General features: G+C 39.6%; 1 protein-coding gene across 5 annotated transcripts in view; it reads left to right on the top strand.

Moving 5' to 3' along the window:
• zmym2 (zinc finger, MYM-type 2) overlaps nucleotides 1–24,752 on the top strand; it is a 155,743-nt gene that overhangs the window by 31,282 nt on the left and 99,709 nt on the right. For all 5 annotated transcript variants that reach the window (XR_005944404.1, XM_041198763.1, XM_041198764.1 and 2 more), the window contains exons 3-5: nucleotides 17,388–17,473; nucleotides 20,029–20,113; nucleotides 20,673–20,961. Coding sequence is in view for 4 of the 5 variants with exons in the window: in XM_041198763.1 (XP_041054697.1) it covers nucleotides 17,388–17,473; nucleotides 20,029–20,113; nucleotides 20,673–20,961 (460 nt within the window). In the remaining variant the exon portion in view is untranslated. The remainder of the gene's footprint in view (nucleotides 1–17,387; nucleotides 17,474–20,028; nucleotides 20,114–20,672; nucleotides 20,962–24,752) is intronic.

Here is a 24,752-nt window from a genome sequence, read left to right as displayed (position 1 = left end):
ACAAAAGATTATACAAGTTACACAGTCTTGGGAAACACCCATTCCTCTTGGTCAGAACACTCGTTCAAACTACTTGGCGACAGGTCCTTTATAGATTTTTAATCCATAAAAATCCAGTAATATTACCCAAAACAAAACCTGCTGTCATTTTAATAAAGCTATATCACACGACTTCTTACTCTCTTGCATTCTGCTGTAGAAATCCAATCAAGAATGTTCTGAAGCAACCTGCTTTCTGAACAAAAAATCTCACTGGATGGCAGTTTCAGATTTCACACCTTTTCTCAGCATAGAGCTGGTTTCAGGATACTTCGCCCACACAGCCACCACAATTCAACTCAACATCTTCCTTTAAGTATCTTATTCCCTTTCATCCTAGATTCCATTGTTCTCAAACACCCCATTTGAACTCAGCTTTTCCAAATTGTAATCTTTCGCGTTTTCCTATTGCCTCCCCTGTTTACTTATGGAACCTTTTAAGTGTAAAAGCCTCTTAAACTTGCCATTTGAAATTCAACAGCTTATAGTGCAAATTTCAAACCCAGCCTAGTTACTTGTAAATCCAACTTCACCAAAGCCTCTCATTACAAATGCATGCATCTAGCATCTTTATCCTTTCATCTCTCAACTCTCACAGCCAAGTTGTCTCTATGAATGCGCATGTGTACATGATACACACATTCTTCACAAAAATCACTGTATTCCCAAAATACTTTTTAAAAACATCCAACTTCACAAAAATGTAAGTTGCTGCAGTATGATTGCCTTCCTGTGCTCCAAGAGTCTGAGCCACATGACCTGTGAAAGAAAGAAATGAATACGGGGTACGTCGCTACCCAAGAAACCAGGTATGGCCTTGGCGTTGCCACTTCCTACTGGAAGTAAAATCAGAAATGATGTTTTCTGAGCTAGATAGGCCCAAGTTGGACAGTGTTAAAGATTTGGTCCTTCTGTTAGAGTCCTTGGATGATATTTGCAAGAAAGCTGATTTATTTCGTGCTCATGAGGCATGGTCAATTTTTGATAGATTTCGGTACACATGGTGATTCCATGGAGGAATATGTCATGGATTTCTTACAGATTTGAATTTCATCAACCTTGGGTAATTTGGGGATCGAACCATCAGGATTTTTATTTAAATTGCTGGATTGTGCCAAGTTGTATTATGGATAGCACGGTTCAAAATACATGGGGACAGCAGGTGAATTTGTCCAAAAGGTCTGCGAAAAATCCATGACTAGGTGACATAAGAGCAAAGTCATCCCTGTATGTGGAAGTGACAGAATCTCTGAGGATCTGTGGGAAAGTGAACGGCCGTGCATGGCCCTGAGCACTGGAGCAGCAGTGGTGAGAGAGACTGCGGGATGAGTGGTGGTAAGAGAAACAGCGGAGGTCAGGTTCTTTTAAAGGTGATGTTATGTTATATTGTCTCACTGAATTGACATCCCCTTAGCTTTTCAAAATAACTGCACTATGTTGTAATTAATGGTGGTCTTGGTGTTAACCTATTTTGTAATGGTGGATTGACTAACTCTCTTTTAAAAAAAATTAAACTTCATATGTCTGAGGAATCTTCTTGTGTATCCTCTCCATCTTAATGCAGTAGAAAGGATAGTCGCTGCCTGGTCGAAATCTTTTAGCTTTGTGAATTTGCAATGAAGACACATTATCTGTGACTTTACCAGTGCACAGAATGTTTGTTTAGGGTGATGGATTTTTGTCTGTACAAGTATGTGTCAGTTATTTTAGGGGAAAGAACCTTTTGTCAGCTTATGTGGGGTCTAAGAAATTAACGCTTTCATTGCATGTTGCTGTCTTAAGTTTAATAGGATGATGATCATTGAGGAAATTGATTAATTCTTCTAATTCTGCTTCTGTGCAATTCCAAATACCCCACATCATCCAGATATCTGTAGTAACACACCAGAAGTTTGAGACAGTCTTTAAGTACTCTCTCTTCCCAGTCTGCCAGGTAATTGCATAGGCTGGGGCAAGTTTCTTATCCATAGCTAATGCCTTTGATTTGAAGATAAAATTTATTATTGAATTCAAAGTTGTTTTTTGTTAAACCCAAGTGTACTAACCAAATTATAGCTTCACCTGGTCTGTCAGGCTAGGGAAATTTATTAAGGACAGCCAGCATACCCCTGTCTGTTTCTATATTTGTGAACAGACTTTCAATGTCCATTATAAAAAGTATGGCGTCGGGGTGGGTATGGTTAGAAGGTTTGACCACTGCTATAAAATGGTATGTGTCTTTTAACGTAACAAAAATGCTTCTGTGCTAAGGGGTTCCAACATATGTCTTAAGGCACGTTTGATCAAACAAGGAAGTGCATTAGCTTGGGGGAAAAGAAAACACAGAACTGTGAATGAAACCATTTGTTATCTGATGTTTAGCTTAGTGCTGCAGAATTAATTGTTTATTCCCCTTTTTGTATAGTTGGACCTTGGAAGTCAATATCCTGATGTGTTTGTCAGCATTAACTTTGAACAGAAGTGTTGAGGGGAAAGAAACTTCAAATTAGCAGAACAAAACTGAAGAATGCTGAAGAGTGTTAATTGCTTGCAATTAATTTTTAATTGTGAGACTCATTACCAATTAGTTACCTTGTGCCTTGTAGTTAGAATTTTCATTTTGGAAACAGTTTGAGAGATTTATTTATAATTAATTGACAAAAAACTCCTTATTAGTTAAAAGATGTAGTCTTTGCTCTTTGTGCTATCTAATGATCTAAAGAAGGAAACCGTCAAAAACACAAATACGGAAGGTAATGTTACTACTTGACTGCATCGCCTAATAAAGGACTTGGTGAGAATGGAAAAGAAGTTCTTAAACCAAAAATTAGCTTCCATGTATCAAAAGGTAGTGGTATAGAGAGAATATTTTGACCCCTGATGGATCAGTGCCTGGTTCCAACTAATGTTCAGCTTTAGGAGAGGGAGACGCAGTTGGATCAAATCCTTGTTGCCATGAAAAATTTTCCTGCAGAACCAGCCATTTCCTTCAGCCTTTGTGGAAGATGTGGGACATTCCAAAATTACACAAAAGAACTTGATGATTACCAGATTTTGAAATAGTCCCGATATTAGACACAGGCATCAATATAATGGAATGGGTAAAAAAAGGAGTAGAATGAGGATGAAATCACCTTTAGCAGATCAGGCTGTTAAAATAGAAGACCAAATTGGAACAGCAATATAGGCAAATGAATCCCAGGGTTACCAGGTGCTTCAGGTGTGACTTAGTTTATTATGTGATGAACTGCCCAAAGCAGAGAGGCATTGTCCTCAGAATGATCCATCACCTACAGAATTCTGAGAAAGAAGATGATAAATCTGAGCAAATTCTACTGGCCATGAGGAGTTTTAGCCCTGTGATGATCGTGTAAGCCACAGACTCATTTAACTGTGCAGAGCTTGATAGTGCTTACACTTGAACAGAATTTGGAATGAATTGGCTAAAATCTTTGATTCACTCAGTGGTGAGGATTGACACAAGATTAAGAAATATAAAAGTGCTACTTGATTTAGGTTTGGTGATAACACATTGAGGCCACTAAAGAGAGTTGTAATTCCATGTAAAATAGCTGGAGTAAGCCATTTTGTAAATGATGTGCCCAGAGAGATACCTATGCTGTTGAGTAAGCCTTCTATGAAAAAGGCACAAATGACACTGACATGGAGCATGAAAGGGGAAAGTCAGTGAATCTGCAGTTTAGCCAGCCAGGATATTATTGCCTCCTTTTAACAAAAATGTTGCACATTTATTAATGGCTTAAGGTGATAAAGAATCGCAGAGGAAAAAGAAGCTAATAGAAAAGATTAGCGAGAAGTGTGGAAACTGCAAAAGATATCGGAGGATGCAGCCCGTCCCATTATAAGCCTTCTGTAGGCACAGTGACTTTACCATGGACCTAGAGGCATGGGACAAAGATGGAAATATTTTCAATCTGTATTGTTTAGACCAAATTTAGTCTTTCTACAATAACTGAGTAAGACTAAAAGGGTCATTATAGACAAAATCCTGGAGAAATGGGTATGGAGTGGACTTGGGACACCAGCAAAGTTTCTGACTTATAATAGAGGGAAATTTGCCAAGAGGACTTGTGAAAGCACGAGCATCGCGGTCATGAGTACCACAGCTGAAAGTCACTTCAGCAATGGTCTATGAAAGGAATCATATGGAAAGAAATCACTCCAGGTGGTTTTGGAGGGTATAGTCCCTTTCAGTTATTCTATGGACAAAATCCCAAATTGCTTCCTGTGTTGTGCAGTAATTCTGCTCTAAAACAGCACTTTCCCAAACTATTTTCTACTATGATCCCGTTTTAACACATTTATGTGACCCCAGATGCCAAAAAAAACAAAACAGCAATAAAGCAACTCAATGAACTAACAGTAATACATGAACTTTAATAATTATGTAATATATCTCAACACATAATACATAAATATGAAAATCTGTGGTGAAAAATCTGGGCCCTTGGTGCCTGGGTTGCTGTTGGTCACTAAATCTACATTTGCTTCCATTGCCAATGCTCCAGGAAACCTCTGACATATTTACATAGACACATAGTTATGGCCCAGCACACCTGATCAGAGCCACAAAGGCAATCAAAGTGTCTAATCCTGGGAATTTGTCGTTTTGGTTATGGCAGTGGGACACTACGAGGGGGGCGGGAGATTGTGATTCTTGCAATCCCTTTTACTGTTTCTGTGACACCAATTAAGCTTGCGACACATGGTTTTGGGAACTGCTGCTCCATAAGATACTACAATTATTCCTGTTTTTTGCACATTTGAATGCTATACACAGGGAGATGGTCTGTTATCAAAGCTGGGATCTCAGGGAAAATTTAGAGAGCTCTGAGGCATCGTAGAAGACTGTCAGAGACAGAGATTAACTTGGGTGGATTTGATATTTTAATAAAGAGTCATAGGAAATGGAAAGGCCCTGGTAAGGTAATAGGCTGTGATGGTAAAACATTACTCTCAAATCTGACAATCAAGCTGTTAATGTTCATTCATCACAATTAATTGGAACTAATTTCAAAATTTCAGACTGAGCAGTTGATAGAAGTAAATGAGGCACCTTGTACCTCAAATGCTTGTGATGAAAGTCATGGAGTACAGAATACAGCAGACCAAGGGCTGGATAGTGACGGTGTCGATGATCACGACACACAGGACAGTGTTATGTCATCCAAATGCAAATCGCCCAGAATGGGTGCTCGGCAATTATATTCCAAAAGAGTCAAGTGAGTAGAGATTTGCAATAATTGTGAAGGTGCATGAAAAGCTACAGGCAGGTTTAAATATTCAGAATGATTGTCAAGAAGCAAAGTCCATGGACTGGCAAGATGGGATGAAAGAATAGAAAATAATAAAGGTCACTGCAAGTACTGATATTAGGCCTGGAAGTGAGTCTTATATCAGAAAACAATCACGTACTGGAGAAAGACCCTCTGAAAGTGTAAGAGGATGATCTTGCAGTAGAACTCCCAAAGATCATAAAAGTGAAAGTAGAGGCCATAACTTGAATAGAATAGATGATGAAATAAAGGCCACAGAATAGTCTCTTAACAGAATTGGAAGCAGATGCTTTCATTATGGTGAAGTTTTGGTGGCTACTTATAAACTTAGGATAAACTAATAAAACAGGCAAAGAAATGAATTAGATGGTTAGAGAGGATAGAGTTTATTCTGAGGTATCATATAAGCAGCAACCAGATGTCATTCAGATGGATTTGAACCAAAAAATTCCATGCAAATGGGATTTATATGACTAAAGTGAAGCTAGTTGTCAGTCTTGAAGAGCAACTGGATGTTTCAGATGTTAGAGTGGACTCGCCCATTGCTGGAACAGTAACCGTGAATGATTTACCTAAAGAAGAGGTAGAGCAATTACAAAGCTTGCTGGTCAGTTGAACTGGTTGAGTACTCTGAGGAGACCAGATGCTAAATTTGGTGTGTTTGAAGTAAGTACTACGATGAAATACCCTAAATTAGAGAATGGTTTAAGGGCAAATAAAACATTAAAAACAAGTGAAGAGGGCACTCAGTATGGCACCTACCTCCACCACACTGTTAACACTATTACAATTACACACTCTTCCTTGAGGCTTTTCTCTGTCTGGTTGATGCTCTGTAACTGCAAAGCTGAACAAAGAAATCCTTCCCTTAAGAGCTTCCATCTAAGTGAGGAGGCTTCATCCAATCCACATCCAACCTGGTCTGAAAACTCTGCTCGAATTTTTAACAACAATGGCATATTCCACCATAGCAGCTGAGACAACCCACAGCATTCTAAAATGATCAGCATTCTAAATACCCTCAACCCACAACATTCTTTTTAAAAAATTGATTCACATTATTTCCCAATGTTAATGGACATTTTAAAATGCTCCAGGATCTGATATGAATCTGCATCTGTGTACCACATTTAGTTGAAATCATCCATTTATTTTTGAGATGTATTGTTTACAGACAAATAGACTAACAGACAGGGATGAACACATTACCTTTAATGGCAGAGATAAAAATCCAGAGAAATTCATCAATAAGTTCCCATTTTCAGGTGACCTAAAGAACCTGAACCGAGTCCTTTTTAGCAATGCCTCATATGTTAACCTTCCTGATGGATATTCCAATACACTGGTTGCATAGGCCTGAATTTTTCGGTTGTTGGGTGCATGCGATCGGCGGGCCTAAGTGGCCGGGAAACAGACCTTGACCGTGATTTCACAGTGGCTGGCCAATTAACAGCCAGCGATGATGAAAGACGTGCTGAGAAGCTCAGCACTGCTGGGGTGAAGGCGGGAAGAGGGCAGATGATGACGCCACCGCAACTGCAAACCTGCAAAAAATGAAATAAAGCTCTTAAAAAGCTGCAAAAAAAAGTCCATGCGTCACAATCAAGCACCCGAAATCATACCTCAAAAAAAGCTGCCCCCAGATCTTTCTTATTTTATTTCCTAACGGAGATTTCATCCCGCCCTTGGATGAGGCTTGATGTAAAATGTGAAGACAGCCTGGCCAATTCGCCTATCTACCAACTGTAAGGTTGGATGGGCCATGAAAAATCGCAGACGATTGCACTGTTAATCGGCTTAATTGTCGGCACGCGTGCTTACGATTTTTGCTTGTGCCCGCCGAGCGAAATATTGCACAAGTGCACGATGGTGACAGGACACTCGCCCAACATCATCTCAGGCGATTTTGTGGCCGCGAGGCTCGGGTGCACACCTGCCTGCAGGATGTAAAATTCTGCCCATAGTATTGCTTATGGGTGAAAATGGGAAATGCTGTCCTTTAGCTCGGGAAGCTAAGAAAGTAAAACAAGTTGTTTAAAAACAATTTAACCGCTGAAACACTGGCTGTTTTGGAGTCAATGAATATGGGATTCTGTTTGTCAAATATTTTAAGTGAGACTCTGGACCAAGGCTGGGGTGGTAACTGAAGGTAGTATACCCATTGAATGTTATATAGATAATTAGACGTGAGATAATGTACACTTTTTGTAAAGAAAAAGTTATGACCTTGCTGGCTTGAAACAAACACTGCAGAAAAAAAGGAAATCTCAAATTAAATAGGTAGATGCAAGTCATTAACCATTGAATTGTTTTATAAAAAGAAGTGCATGCGCAAATAAAGGAAGGACATTTTGTGTAGTGTAAAGCTTTGTACAGAAGATGTAGATTTTGCATTTAACCTGTTTGGTTGTACATATTAATTCTGATTTTATTTAAAATGAGAGAAAGGAGTTTAACTTTATTTCATTTGTTTTTAAATGTAGGCATTATCTGAGGATTAACTTAAGGTCCTAATAAATTGACACTGACTAAAACTGTTATTTTGTTAAGAGATGTACGCTTGTATATATAACTCTGCAAATAAAAAATATAAATAAATATAAAGATGTTTAAATATTGCCTCCGTTTCTACCCTTCACCATCTGGCTCTCTGGAATAAAACATTCTAAAAGATTGCCTGGACCAGAATGATGAACACACATACAAGCATAATGATAAAGAAGGACAAGTAAAGATCAACATCAAGTTTGCCCCTATCCTGACACTTTGCATCCTGCGTTCATCATTAGACCCCATAATTGCGCACTCCTGTGAGAGATAAAGGCAGGGGAAGAAAACTTCAGCCAAGTCTAGGAAACGTCCTCTGTATTCCCCTGCCGAACATGGCAACAAGTATCATTATGTCCATAAATGCACACATCTTATTACTTAAAATGCCTTCTACTCATAAGAACTTGCTAGCTCTCTTTTTTTTTGAAAGTTAAGAGCAAATCCCTACCTGCTGAACATGCTGATAATTTAACCCAGAGGTCCCTGAAAGGTACTTCCTATCATCTAATTCAACTCTATATACTTTTATCATTTGTGTAGGGCCCCTTGTTCTCCCCTGACTTTCTAGCTCAAGTAATCTATCCACATGGCAGAATCTAATCCTTTAATTGCGTAGATGTTGACCAGATCTCAGGGCCCTGTTCCCATTGATTCCAGATCTGCTTCAGTATTCTCAGTCACTTCCAATATCAATAAATCAGGGCTCCATATAATATTGCTTGGCATAGTTTCTCTGCTGTAAAACTGTCAGTTCCTTCGGCACCACAGGACATTTACAGATCTCAAAATATTAGAAATAATAATTGCAAAGAGTTTAGATATAACTATTAAATGAAAATCCATATTGTATTTCTTGTCACATGTCTCCTTTTATTTCAGTAGAACATATGTCACTGAATAAGAATCCAGTTGTATTCCTATATTGTTGAAACTCAGTTGGATTTTCTTTCACCTGACACCTCACCATAGTAGTGTTGGGTGAGCTGAATGGTGTGAGATATTGGTGTATTCCTGTTGCCCCGTGATTGGATTATTGTCATGGGCTCAGCTGGATGTAGCACAGTGCCTTTGTGATATTGAGTGTTCATTATGATGACAAATTCACTCAAGAAAAACACTGTTGATAATCAAGTGGCTCTAAGATCATAAGAAATAGGGGCAGGAGTAGGCCATTCGGCTCCTCTAACCTGCTGCAACATTCAATAAGATCATGGCTGATCCGATTGTGGTGTTAACACCACTTTCCTGCCTGTCTGCCGTAACTCTTATCTCCCCTGTGAGTCAAAAATTTGTTTAACTCAGCTTTAAATATATTCAAAACCTAGCCTCTGCTGCCTTTTAGGGAAGAGAATTCCAAAACCTAATTACCCTCAGAGAAAAAGTTCCTTCTCGTCTCCATTTTTAAATGGAGTTCTGGACTTCCCCATGGGGGGAACCACCCTTTCAGCATCTATCCTGTCAAGTCCCCTCAGAATCTTATGTCTCAAAAAGATCATTTCTCATTCTTCTAAACGCCACTGGGTATAGGCCTAACCTGCTAAACCCTTCTTCATAAAACAGCCCATTCATTCCAGGAATCAATTGAATGAACCTTCTTGGAACTGCTTCCAATGCAATTATGTTCCTCTTTAAGTAAAGAGACCAAAACTGTACACAGTCCTCCATGTGGTCTCACTAAAGATGTGCACAGACGTAGCAGCATGTCCCTACTTTTATTATCCATCGTCCTTGCAATAAAGGTCAACATTCCATTTGCCTTCCAGACCACTTGCTGTACTAGGACACCCGGATTCCTCTGTACCACAGATTTCTGAAGTATCTTTCAGTTTGAATAATATTCTGCTTTTCTATTCTCCCTGCCCAAGTGGACAAGCTCTGATTTTTTCCACATTTTTGCTCCACCTGCCAAATTTTTGCCTGCTCACTTAACCCAGCTATATCCCTTTGCGCAAATGGGCAAAAGGCCACCACTGAAATTACCTCGGATTACCCTGGAAAGGCAAAGCATCTCAACAAGCCAAGCAAGCTGTTTCAAACTGCTGCTATGCAGTGGCTACACAAGTGTTATTTTCCATTAACAGGATGCTGCCGTAAGTCCAAAAAGACATTTTTCCTACCATACATTTGAGCAACATCGTGTATGATTTTCAGTGCCGTAGGCTGTATGTTCCAACAATTGACCAATTGAATCAAGCAGCATGTACCTTCGGTTCCTCATAATAGAGTACTAATTGTACCGAACCAGCCACTCTTGCAAAACCCAAAACAAAATGTATGCTGTTAGATATGATTTTGTGGTTGGATAGGACTTGCTGAACAATCTTGAGTGCACCAATAGCTGCACCAACAACCAATTTAAGATAATCAGGTGATCTCGGCATTCATACACAGGGACCTGTTCTCTGTAAACAAAAGGAATATGTTCAAGCCTTGCACCTTTTTTGAATTACTAGGGAGCTTGGGGAATCTATAGTTTCCTGTTGCTTTTCCCTATGGCAATGCCTTGGTCAATCAGAGTTGACTTGCCAAACAGTCAGCACAATTTTCTCTTGTGGTGTAAATTTTTGTGACTGTTTGAAATTTCGTATTTGTCCTGATGAATGCAAGACGAAAAGCTTTGGCAACATGTCTCTCTCTCTCAGAAATATCCATTATTAATTCCCCAGTCTCACCCTCTCACTCACTTCAGCTAGTTTTTTAATTCTTTCACAGGGTATAGGCATCATTGGCTACGGCAGCATTTATTACCTATCCATAATTGCCCTTCAGAAGTTGGTGATGAGTTGCCTTCTTGAACTGCTGCAGTCATTGTGGTGTAGGTGCACTCTGTGCTGCTAGGGAGGGAGTTCCAGGATTTTGACCCAGTGACTGTGAAAGGAACGGTGATATACTTGCAAATTAGGATCATGTGTGGCTTGGAGGGAAATTTGCAGGTGGTGACGTTCCCATCTGCTGCCTGCCCTTCTTGGTGGTAGAGTTTGCAGGTTTTGAAGATGCTTTCGAAGGAGCCTTAGTAGCGTCTTGGATCGAGTGAATGTTGAAAGTGTTGAATGGGGTGATAATTCAATGGACTGCTTTGTCCTGGATGGTATCGAGCTTCTTGAGTTGTGGAGCTGCACTCATCCAGGCAAGTGGGAAGTATTCCAGTATGTTCCTGATTTGTGCCTTGTAGATGGTGGACAGGCTTTTGGGGAGTCAGGAGATGAGTTTACTCTCTGCAAAATTCCCAGCGTCTGACTTGCTCGTGTATTCAGTGTTTACATGGCTGGTTCAGTTCAGTTTTTGGTCAGTGGTAATCCCCAGTGTTGATAGTGGGGGATTTAGTGATGGTAATGTCATTGAATCTCATGGGGTGATGGTTGGATTATCTTGTTGGAGATGGTCATTACCTGGCACTTAAGTCATACAGGTCTACAGTGCATAAAAAGGCCCTTCTGCCCATCGAGTGTGCTGATCAAACAAGTACTAACTATTCTAATCCCATTTTCCAGCACTAGGCCCATAGCCTTGTATGCATCCAGGCATAAAAACACCCCTCGACCATCACCCTCTGCTTCCTGCCACTCAGCCAATTCTGGATCCAATTTGCCAAATCGCCTTGGATCCCATGGGCTCTTACCTTCATTATCAGTCTCCCATGCGGAACCTTATCTAAAGCCTTGCTAAAGTCCAAGTAGACTACGTTAAATAGATCGCCCTCATCGACACACCTGGTCACCTCTTCGAAAAATTCAATCAAGTTGGTCAGACGTGACCTCCCCTTAACAAAACCATGCTGACTGTCCTTGATTAATCCCTGCCTCTCCAATTGTAGATTAATTCTGTCCCTCAGAATTGCTTCCAATAGTTTCCCTACCACTGAGCTTAGACTGACTGGCCTGTAGTTCCCTGGTTTATCCCTTCCTCCTTTGTTGAATAACGGTACCACATTGGCTGTCCTCCAGTCCTCTGGCACCTCTTCTCTGGGCAGGGAGGTATTGAAAATTATTGCCAATGCCCCCACTATTTCCTCTCATGCCTCACTCAAAGCTTGGGATACAGTTCATCCGGGCCTAGAGATTTATCTACTTTTAAGCCTGCCAGACCACTTAGAACCTCTTCCCTTTCTATGCTAATTTCTTTAATTATATCACAGTCTTTCTGCCTGATTTCCGTACCCACGCCGTCCCCCTCACTTGTGAACACCGACACAAAGTATACATTTCGAACCCTACTTAGGTCTTCCGGCTCCATACACAAATTACCATTATGGTCCTTAATGGGCCCTACTCTTTCCCTAATTACCCTGTTACTCATAATGTATTTGTAAAATAACTTTGGATTTTCCTTTATTTTACGCGCCAATGTTTTCTCAAGCCCCCTTTTTGCTTTCCAAATTTCCTTTTAAGTTCCCCCCTACACATTCTATACTCTTCTAAGGTTTCTGTTGTTTTGAGCCCTCTGTATCTGCCATAAGCCTCCCTTTTTCTCTTTATCCAATTCTGTATATCCCTCGACATCCAGGATTCCCTGGATTTGTTGGTCCCACCCTTTGTCTTTTCTGGAACATGTTGGCCCTGCACGCTCCCTATTTCCTTCTTGAATGAGTCCCACTGCTCTGACACAGATTTACCTAAAAGTAGCTGCTCCCAGTCCACTTTGTCCAAATCATATCTGACCTTATTAAAATTGGCCTTCCCCAATTTAGAACTCTGATTTCTGGCCCATCCTCGTCTTTTTCCATAACAACCTTGAATCTAACGGAGTTATGATCACTATCTGCAAAATGCTCCCCCACTGATACCTCTACCACTTGCCCAGTTTCATTCCCTAAAATCAAGACCAGGACCCCCCCGTCATAGGACCTTTACGTACTGGCTTAAAAAGCTCTCTTGGATGCATTTTAAGAATTCTGCTCCCTCTAAACCTATCACACTATGACTAAACCAGTTAATGTTGGGGAAGTTGAAATCCCCCACTATTACTACCCTATTATTATTACACTTCTCTGAAATTTGCCTGCATATCTGCTCTTCTAGTTCTTTCTGACTGTTTGGGGGCCTATAGTACACTCCCAGCAATGTGATTGCTCCTTTTTTGTTTTTCAGTCCTACTCATATGGCTTCATTTGAAGAGCCTTCTAAGATGTCATCCCGCTTTACTGCTGTAATTGATTCCTTGATCAATATTGCGATATCCCCCTCCTCTTTGACCTCCTTCCTTGTCTCGCCTGAAGACCCTGTATCCTGGAATATTGAGCTGCCAATCCTGCCCCTCTCTCAACCATGTCTCTGTGACAGCAATAACATCATACTTCCATTTATTAAATTGTGCCCTCAACTCATCTGCCTTATTCGTCAGACTCCCTGCTTTAAAAAAAATACTATCCAACCTTGCCAAACTCCCTCGTGCCTTAACTGGCCCATAATTTCTATGCCTTCTGGACTCACTTGCTCTCTCTTCTAATTTTGGCTGCACATCTCCCCCTGCTGAACCTCCTCTCAGGATCCCATCCCCCTGTGGCAAGTCACATTTGCACCACGTATCAGCCCAAGCCTGAGTAGTGCCCAGGTCTTGCTGCATATGGACACGGACTGCTTCAGCTTTTGAAGATATGCAAATGGTGTTGAAAATTGTGCAATCATCCATGAACATCCCACTTCTGACCTGATGATGGAGGGAAGATTATTGACGAATCAGCTGAAGGTGATTGGGCCTAGGACACTACCCTGAGGAACTCTTGCAGTGATGTCTTGGGACTGAAATGATTGACCTCCAACATGCTTTTGTGAAAGGGAAATCATGTTTAACTAATCTGTTAAGTTTTTTGACATGCAAGTAACATGCAAGGTGGATAAAGCGGAACCGGTAGATGTGGTGTACTTAGATTTCTAAAAGGCATTTGATAATGTACCTCATCAAAGCTTACTGTACAAGATAAGAGCACATGGTGTAGGGGGTAATGTATAAGCATGGATAAAGGATTGGTTGACTAACAGGAAGCAGAAAGTAAGGATAAATGGGTCTTTTTCAGATGACAAGCTGCAACTAATGGAGTGCCGAGGGACCACTGCTGGATCTTCAACTATTTGCAATCTATATCAATAACTTGGATGAAGGGACTGAATGTATCTTAGCTATGTTTGCTGATGACACCAAGATAGGTAGGAAAGTAAGTTGTCAAGTGGAGATAGAGAATCTGCAAAGGGATATAGACAGGTTAAGTGAGTGGACAAAGATTTGGCAGAGGGAAAATAACTTGGGTAGATGTGAACTTTTGGGGGGAAGAATAGATAAGCAGTATACTATTTAAATGGGGAAAGATCGCAGAATGCAGTGATAAAGAGGGGCCTAAGTTTCCTGGTACACGAGTCACATAAAGTTTGTATGCGGGTATGGCAAGTGGTTAGGAAGGCAAATGGAATGTTGGCATTTATTGCAAAAGGAACGGAATATAAAAGTAGGGGAATTTTACTACACCTATACAGGATATGATACCATATCTGGAGTACTGTGTGCAGTTTGGCTCTCCTTATTTAAAAAAAATTATAATACCATGAGAAGAGTTCAGAGATGGTTCAGTGGACTGATTGCTGGGATGAGTTGGTTACCTTATGAAGGAAGGTAGGACAGGTTAGGCCTGTATCCATAGGAGTTTAGAAGAATGAGAGGTGTGTGAAGGTGAATGTTATCTTTTCTAATGCTTTTGGGAATATGTTGGTATTCCTGTGAAGTCCATGGATAATTAAACTGGGGGAAGATTAAAAAAGACAGTTTGTCTGTGAGAAATGAGAGATGGAAGGCAAAGAGCTAGATGCGTGCATTTGTACTGAGACACTGTGGTGAAGCTGGAATTACAGGAATAAAATTTAGGTTTTAAAGTTTGCATTAGGTGATAGGTAAGGACTTGTTTTTCAGCTGCTAAATTTCAAAGGGAATTTAAGGGACTTTTACAACTTACAAAGGTTTCAAAAGTAAACAAGAGAAGGTTATTAAATTTTATCTGACCCGAAAGTGGAGACAATAGGAAGGTATGAAAGATTTTTATATTTTGGAAAAGTTGAGTTCAAAAAGGTGCTTAAGGACAATGTAATCTAGGATGAAAGGGGGAAAAAAAGATATTTATGGGAGATGTTTTGTTGAATTGAGTTGATTGTGTGGAGGAGATGACCTGCGACCAGTTCTGTGCTGAGAAAAGTTGTGAATTTAAAGCAGCCATCCAGTTTCAAGCCAGTAGAGCCTGCGGGTGGAATTTTCCGTCCCCGTTGGCGTTGGATGTCAGGGCGGGCATGAGCGGATAATGTGGCAGGAAGGCCAAAAATCGGTTTCACGCTGTCCTGAGACCAGTTTGCGATCACCCACTCCGCCTGGCAATGGTGGACCGCGTTTCCCACTACCGCATGTCAGGAACCTCACTTTAATATATCTGCATATAATTATAAACCCTCCTCACTGGAATCATCCCCTCGCAGTGAATCACCCAGGTATGTTGGCGTGATTGCACATGACGTGTTTCACAACTGTACATAAGCAATGGGCAGCACTTGCAGCCATCAGCACCAGGCTTCGCAGGCAGCACCACAACACTTTTAGCGGGGCTCACGGGCAGGAGTGGTGAGATTGCTGGACCTCCTGCGGCCAGAGCAGGGGTGGCGGACATCATGGCGGGCCTCCAGAAGGTATCCTATTGACAGGTCACTGAACTATTCCTGGCTTTCAGGGCCATGTCTTCACTGGGGCCGCCCTGAGCTGCAAGCATTGAGAATTGTGTGCACAGCTGCAGTTTGGATATGGCACCTGGAGTGAAGGAACAAGTGGCGAAACCGCATGTTTCATGTAGCTGCATAATTAATCAAGCAGGAAGCAGACGAAACAACGTGAAAAGTGCCCATTGCAGCTGGCGAGTAAAATGTCCTTTCCCCGTTCACCACTACACTTAGTGCAAATTTGGGACAATTCCACTCTTTCCTTTCAGAAAGCAGTCAGTTTCTGAACATCCTTTGGATTCCATAGCAGAGTGGAAGAGAATAAAAAGTTGTGTAGTATACTTTATTAAAGTAGCCGCAGCTTTTGCCTTGGGTAATATTACTGGATATTTATGTTAAAAATCTATAAGGGTGCTGTTGCCATGTAGTTTACTTGTGGTTCTGACCAAATGAGTGTTTTTTTGGGGACTATTTTGTAAGACTGTTTCAACTGTGTAATTTTACTTTGTGTTTAAGGTTTTTTTCCTTCTTAATCTTCTAATTTTAAAATCCCATAAGTGTTACTGGGATTCTATGCTTCTGGGATCAGTAGTTTCTCCCTCATTTTCAAACAAAAAGGAAAGTTATGATCAGTAAGTCAAGTTTCCCTCTATGGTTTGGCTTGCTCAACGAATAACACTGACTGCAGTTAAAACAGGTGATCTTATTGAAACGTATAAGAACCTGAGGGGACTTGATAGAGTAGATACCCAGAGGATGTTTCCTATTGTGTGGGAGACTAAAACTAGGGCACATGATTTAAAAATAAGGGGTTTCCCTTTTTAGATGGAGATGAGGGGAAATATTTTCTCCCAAAGGGTTGTTGGTGTGTGGAATTCTCTTCCCAGAAAGTAGTGGAGGCTGGGTCTTTGAATTTATTCAAGGCAGAATCAGACATATTTTTGTTAGGCAAGGGAGTCAAGGATTATGGGGGACAGACAGGAAAGTGGAGCTGAGACCACAACCAGATCAGCCATGATCTTATTGAATGGTGGAGCAGGCTTGAAGGGCCAAATGGCCTACTCCTGCTCCTATGTTCCTATGTCCCTAACAGCCACAACCATCTTCCTTTGTGCTAGGTATGACTCCAACCAGTGGAGAGCTTTCCCTGGTTCCCATTGACTCCAGTCTTGCTAGGGCTCCTTGATGCCACACTCGGTCAAATGCAGCCTTGATGTAAAGGGCAGTGACTCTCACCTCACCCCTGAAGTTCAGCTGTTTTATCTATGTTTGTACCAAGGCTGTAATGAGGTCAGGAGCTAAGTGGCCCTGGTGGAACCCAAACTGAGCGTCACTGAGCAGGTTATTGCTGAGTAAGTGCCACTTGATATCACGGTTGAAGATTCCATCCATCACTTTGCTGATGATCAAGGGTAGACAGTGAGGTGGTAATTGGCTCAGTTGGTTTTGTCCTGCTGGGCAGTTTTCCATGTTGTTGGGTAGATGCCAGTGTTGTAGCTATAACAGCTTGGCTAGGGGCGCGACTAGTTCTGGAGCAGAAGCCTTCAGCACTATTGCCAGAATGTTGTCAAGGCCCATAGCCTTTGCAGTAAACAGTGCCTCCTTACTCTTGCTATCCATTTTTTTTATATTTCTAGCTAGCTTTCTCTTATACTCTTAATTTCTTCCTCACTTTTTAGTCATTCTTTCCTGGTTTATTTTGTTGCTCTATTTGTACAGTTCACACTTCAGACATGCCCCCACAACTACATTAAACAAATTGCTGTGATATTTCCTCTGTACAACATTTTTTGAGCTTTGGGATACATTCCTTGATGTTTACATTGCCGTTTTCCAGGTAACATGCAAAATATTTTACCCAAGACTGCTAACCGAACTCAGGAAATGGCTGAAGATTCTGAAAGGAAAAGGAGCAACCATAAGGTATTTTTAAGCTGCGCTTTTTGGATTTCAGTGTATGCAAAAATTTGATTTCTTTTTAAACTTGAATACACTTTTGATTCTTCTGCTTAAGTCATTTTTGGATAAATTTAAAGCACTTTTACCAGAATTTTAACCAATTATTACAAGTACTTTTGCTCAGAATAACTTGCTTCGTTTCAATGAAAGCATGCTTTGGATAATGTTTACCATTGACACATCTTTAATAAATGGGGTCATATATTTTTACTTTTGAGCATGGTAGAATGTATTGGTAAGTTTAATCTACGTATCATGCCTAGCACACTAATTTGTGACTTCTTCAGAATTTTCTTACTGGTTTATCAATGTATTGCACTGCAAGAGTGACATGATCTGGATTTCTACCAATAATTATCCACATGGAGAGTTCCCCATCTTATCATGCCAGCCAGTTCAAAATTTAAGACAGCACTCTGGTCTACTTGTTCATATCTCCTACTGATGTTGTTAAATGATTCAAAGATTTGAGAATAGGTTGCTGCTGTTTTTGGCAAAAGGTTGGTATGTTGAAGAGGCTGTAAACATGAATGGGAAAATAGTTTGCAGATAAAATTGATTTAGAGGACAGGGGATAATTGGACCAGGATGCAGAGAAATAATTTAGTATCCCATTTTAGAGTCATATATATTTTACCCTTTTTATATACCTCAAATTTTATAGCACAGAAACAAGCCGTTCCTCCCAACTGGTCTCTGCTGTTGTTCATGCCCACTAAAGGCTCCTATCACTTTCCTTCAACTCACCCTATCAAAATATCTTCTGTTCCTTTCTCCTTCATACCCTTTTCTTAAATGGCACAATGCTATTCAGTTCAAACAGGCCATCTGAACAAATCATCTGAAATTGCATACTGAAAAAAATTTTGGAATACAAAAATATGTCATCATTGGGCATCACTGAGTATATATTTGCATAAAAACAAAGGTTTTAGCATAATACCAATTTATTAGGTTAAGTTAATAACCACACCCAAAATTTCTATGGTAATTCAACTAACTGTTGTCAGTATCCAACAAAAGGCTTTTAGTTTAATTTATTCCTGATATAGTTTCCATTTTATATAAAGATGTCATTCTATTCACTTATGAAATGTATGTGCTAAAGATGCATAATATTGAATACAATTGTGCATTTTTTGTATTTGGTTTTGTGTGGTTATAGTTAAAAGAACATAGCATTTTGCTGTTTAGAAAGCAGAGGAGGAGAGTTGCTTGGAATATATAAGTTTGTCTACAGTATAGTCTGAGGGCTTTGAAAATGCATACCTGAGACACTATTCCTCCTTTCCTTCCTCGCACCCCCCACCTTTGCCAAAATCTGGATGTTCTTAAATGGAAATTGGAGTTGAAAACATGACAGGCCTTGATATGCTCCATTCTGCCCATGGAACTAATAAAACAATTTACAATTCATTCTGAGGGGTAAGGGCAAAAATAAATATGAATGTTGACATTGATTTATTGCACTAGAACTTTATGATAGGGCCATTTCTTGCATAAGGCTTAACTTGTTTTGGTGCTGCTTTCTTTGATAGGGTTGGGTTGCTGCTGAGTGGGACATGGTGCCATCTTTGCAGTTACACAGCAGCCTGAAATTTCAGGAAAATCCATGTATAGGGTCACAAATATGGGTCACATAAAAATATAAAAATAAATTTTATTGCGTTTTCGATGTAAACTGTTTTGATTCAACAATTTTGGAACAGCCACTAACTGTTCACATACTACAAAAGCAAAAGTTAGTGATAGGCAAGCAAAAGAAGTGAAAAAAAACAATTTTTACATTCTAAATTAAAATGGGAGTGGTGACATTGCGGGCTGAAACATTAAATACAGTGAGCAGAATAACTGAAAATTTAAGATCAACCCAAAGTTTTAAATCACAGCTTAGCTGAAGATAACCCGAAATGATGATTGAAGACTGAATGTTTTCTAAGACACTGAAGATATTCACAGACTAGACACAAACCCACCAAAAGTCAGGTTATGTAATTACAGCATGCAATGTTTACACTTGTGAAATACATAATAAATGTGGGTTTAGGAAATTATGATAGTGGAAGAAGATTGATAATCTGGCAAAAATGTGTTGGCAAATAGTGCAGTCAGGAAGTGTGGGCAGATGCAAGATTCTTATGATGGATTATTTTGTTTTAGATTTTCAATAAATGTTGCACAGGATATTCTCCCTCCATTCTGTTAATCTTTGTCAAGTTAGCTTTTAAGTGTTTTCTTCACGGTATCAGCCTTGGCTCAGTGGCAGCAACTTTGGGTGTTTTTTGTTTGTTTAGGTCAGTGAACAAGTTGGTAGTCACACATTAATTCAAGGGTCCTGATGTTAGAATAGATTATTTGAAAGGACATAATTCTGATCCACTGTTTTCATTCTATTGCAGATTACAGTGGTTACCTTACCTTTGCCCCACTCCATCCTTAGTTTTCAGACTGCACAAACTTATAAAACTTCAGAGTTTCTTTTAAATACAAATAACTGATGAATAACAGCATTTTTTTAGGTGAACAATGGAACCTGTGAAGATGTAACCATGAATGCCATAAGAATCAGTGATGTGTATGGATCCTCCAGTCATCCTGTAAATGGTGAATAAAACTGAGTTATTTAATATTTTAGTTCAAACTATTCACAATAACTCAATATACAGTGGCCAACAGTTTTTTTTTGCACAGGTATGATTTCAGATTTTTAAAGCTAAGGAATTCAGTTTGTTGCAAGAAAGCTTTGCCAGTTACATTTTAAATCCTGAACACCAGAAGTATTTGCTTTTGGATTTGCAGTTTATGATAAAAGTTTAGATTACATTTTTATTTGAAAACTTTTAATCAGTACATTCAAACATATAGGTTAAGAATAAATATTATAGAAAGAAAGTAGTTGCAAACTATATACTTTAAAGAAATTGAACTTCAACACTTTGTTAATTTAAGTGTTTCATGAGTTGATAAGTATTTCTGAAATTGTGTTCTTAGTTTTATGTGATGTATATTTGATTAATTTTTCACTAAATGAATTCCTGCTGCTAATTTTTCAGTAAGGTGGGGAATAGCAACAATTTTGAATTGCTAAATTTTGTATTTTAACATGAGGTTTAAAATGGAATGAAGCTCTAATGACTGTTAAATATGAATATTTTATTTCAAGATTCATGGCTATCACTATCACCTTCGTTCCCCACAAATCGTAAGCTGAATGTTTCAGATTCTGTTGTGCCTATGGCACCTCCTTCAAAACCAGTCTTCCAGTCCTCTGGACTTCAGCAGCAAGCTAAGCCATCTATGAAAGTCATTTGCGCTCACTGCAAAAAGCCGTTACAGAAAGGTCAAACAGCATACCAGAGAAAAGGTTCATCTTACCTCTTCTGCTCTACTACTTGCTTATCATCGTTTTCTCATAAGCCAGCCCCAAAGAAACTATGTACTACATGCAAAAAGTAAGAAACTATATTTTCGTTTTTGTTTCCTATGTTAAAAATCGTCATCCTGTACATAATTAATGTTGTGGAAGCAGTTGTGTAAGTTTACTTACAATATACAATTTTGATTTCACTACATGTTTGTTGCAAATTATGACCAGAGTACCAAACACCTTGGCTGAATTTTGCTGTTAGTTTTGTTTCCTTACCCTTCAGCTCAAAAAAATGTTGTGCTGGAAGTCTGAATTGATAACTGGCAGTGGGGTATCTGGGACATTGGTGAACAATGGGATCAGCATTCTATCTCTAAAAAAGATTTAAGGATTGTTAAAGAAACAGAATCAATGGACAAAGAAATAGCAGTGAAATAGTCAAATTGATTATCAAAAAGAGAAGTAGAAAGGTAAAGAGAGCTTGGATTGAAAGAAAAAAGGAACAGAAAAAATTTTTAAATTAAAATTTTAGAAACAATTTACCATTTACAGGAATATGTCTCCAGTTTTTTTCCTTTCTGGACTGGAGAGGTTAAGTGGCATTGTAGGCATCTACTCAATAGAAAAGTACTTGCACTTAATTTTCTGTGGTGAGTTTAATTGGCAATGAATGTTCGAATGCATCAACTTCTTGAAACTCAAGAAGGGATGTTGGGTCAAATCTAGGGAAGTTGGGTCAATCTACTGTTTTCTTGCACAGATGACTGGATAACTTGTGGCAATTCATGGGGTATCTCCTTATCTGCAAGTTGTTGAACGATATACAGATTAATAACTCCTCTTCCTTCAGGTACCAGGCTCTAAGAAGACGTGGACTTCTTTTGGATTGGTCCATAATTATGCTTGGCAAAGTACCGACAGGGTTTGCTGTACAGTATGCTGCACAGTGGGAAACCAGTGGGAGTTTCCTGGTCAGCCATCAGCCACTCTTACTGCTTGCCATCAGGCATATTGGAAGGGTTTACAGGCGGGTAATCAATCTGTTTGGCCACACTATGAATGCACCTTCCATGGCCATCAAGTTCTGAAGTGAGACTTGAACCCAGAGCTTCTGTTCCAGAGGTAGAGAAACTACCACTGTGTCACAACACCTCCACTACATAAATAATAGCATCTCATTTAACCCTGCCATTATTTTGGCAGTAAAATTTGCCCCATTTCTTTACAGTTGCTCCATTTGATAATTCAGTTAAGTAAATGGCTAATAACCTTTGCCCAAATAACTTTGGTGCTAGTAACATTTTACTGAAATGCTTTCTGGCTGCAAATGTATGAAGTGTAAGAGGTCCTGTGAAATTATAGTGTAGCTTGATACCTCACAAAGAATACCTCCTTGGGAAAATTTTAGCACATGTTGAAATGCAGTGATTTACTTGATATGAAATGTTTTGTGCACAACATTGCAAGTTACATGACATTCTATTTTTATTACAAGTTTGTTGAATTTCCTGCACTCTTAGTCATTGTATGTCAGTTGATGTACTGTTCTGTAATAAGAGAAATCAGAAATATATTATTCCCCAAGGTGGAGATCTGTTTCTTTAAGACCAAAGACTGAGGGTAATGCTCTGGGTCCCAGGTTCAAATCCCACCACGGCAGATGGTGGATTTGAATTCAATAAAAAAACCTGGAATTAAAAGTCTGATGATGACCCATGAAACCATTGTTGATTGTTGTGTAAAAAAAAAAACCCTTAGGGAAGGAAATCTGCTATCCTTACCTGGTCTGGCTTACATGGGACTCTAGACCCACAGCAATGTGGTTGACTCTGAACTGCCTGGAACTTACACCACATGGGCTCTAGCGGTTCAAGATAGTGGCTCACCACCACCTTCTCAATGGCAATTATGGATGAGTGATAAATGTTGGCCTAGCCAGCGATGCTCACATCCCATGTGAATGAATTTTTTAAAAAATTCAGGCAGTTCAGAAATGTTTGGTGCTTTAAAGCTGTTTTGCATTGGTTAATTGACATTTCTGCATACCGACGTGCTATTTTTACTGTGTTACCAGCCAGTCTACCACGGCATAGTGAGTCAAGACACACTTTTATGCAACACAAGTGTTTTACAATGTAATTATACAAGGTTTTATTTGGACTACTGATATCCAGCGATTGAACAGATCAAGTTCTATTTTCATTGCATGGTATTTTAAAATTTCTTCTACTATTTTTTGAATCAAACTGTTTCTTTCCCTTCAAAAGTAAATTGTCAGCTTAGTTATTTTGTTCCTGTAAAGCCCAGGATAGATCTGTGTTCAGCAGAATTAGAAATGGGCTAGGTCATGGAGGAACTGTGAATGGGTGTCTTGGAATTTTACTGGGCAATGAAACAAAGGCTATCTGCTGGAGTACTCCTCAGATTTATAAGTAAGAAAAAAGATGTGAATTTATATTGTACCTTTTGTGACTTCGGTATCCCTTAGTGCTCTGCAACTAATTAAGTACTTTTGAAGTGTGGTCACTGTAGTGTAGGAAATATGGCAGTCAATTTTTGAACAGCAATATGATAATAGCCAGATCATCTGTGGGTTGTGATGTTGATTGATTGATAAATATTGGCCAAGACACTAGGGGAGCTCCACAGCTCTTCCTCAGATTAGTATTGCAAGGTCTTATACATCCATCCGAAATGACAGACGTAACCAGATTCAACATTTCATCCGAGAATACTGTACTAGAGTATCTTCTAGATTTCCTGGAATGGGACCCGAACCCAAAACCTACTGACTCAGAGGCAAGTGGTACCTCTGAGCCAAGGCTGACACTTGGTATTAGTATGAGTATCAGGGGGTGGGGATATTTTGATGAGGCTTAACTTAACTCTCAATGCCTTAGAGATAGTCAGTATATAGTTTTTCCTGAAACTATTTATTCATTCTATTTACAAAGACCTCATGGTAGGTACATGGAGCAGTCAGTAAACACGTTAATTTATTGAACAAAAATCGCATAATTGACAAGACTGCTAATGTTTACTTTGCTTTGACCATTAACTCAAAAGAATTCAAAAATTCATGTTTATGCTGTTGCTACATTCTGGTACACAAAACTAATTTATCTTTGTGTTTGAACCCCCAAAATGCTATACTGACACTTAGAAATGGCAAGAGCCCCAAGAGCAATGCTGTTGGTCATAAAAAATTACAATATTTATCTCGAAAAAGATGAATAACCTTGATAAGTTTGAAAGCTTACTTTTTTAATCCCAAATAATTAGTGATCTCACACTACTGTGGGTGACTGCAAGTGAGAAGAGCTTACCAACATCGGTGGCGTAATGGTATTGTCGCTGAACTACTAATCTAGAGTCCCAGGGTAATGCTCTTAGGACCTGGGTTCGAATCCCACCACAGCAGATGGTGAATAAAAATCTGGAATTAAAAGTCTTATGAAACCATTGTCGATTGTCGTAAAAACCCACCTGGTTCATCTTTAGGGAAGGAACTCTGCCATCCTCACCTGGTCTGGTCTGAAATGGTCTAGTAAGCCCCTCAGTTGTATCAAACCGCTAAAAGTCTCAGTAATGAAACCAGACGGATTACATGGCATTGACCTGGGCACCAGAAATGATAACGGCAAACTCAACCTCCTTGCTAACATCTGGGGGCTAGTGCCAAAATTGGGAGAGCTATGTCGCAGACATCACCATCACCACCTTAGCAGAGGTTGTGGCACAGTGGTATACAGTTGGGAGGAAGTTGCCCTGGGAGTCCTCAACATTGACCCCGGATCCCATGAAGTGTCATGGCACCATGAGCAAAGAAACTTCCTGCTGATTAACATGTACTGCCCACCCACAGCTGATGAATCA

The sequence above is a fragment of the Carcharodon carcharias genome, chromosome 11, assembly GCF_017639515.1.
Source record: "Carcharodon carcharias isolate sCarCar2 chromosome 11, sCarCar2.pri, whole genome shotgun sequence".
NCBI classification, from domain to species: Eukaryota; Metazoa; Chordata; class Chondrichthyes; order Lamniformes; family Lamnidae; genus Carcharodon; species Carcharodon carcharias.
The sequence above is the reverse complement of the archived record's forward strand: the minus strand, read 5'-3'. Positions and strand labels throughout refer to the sequence as shown.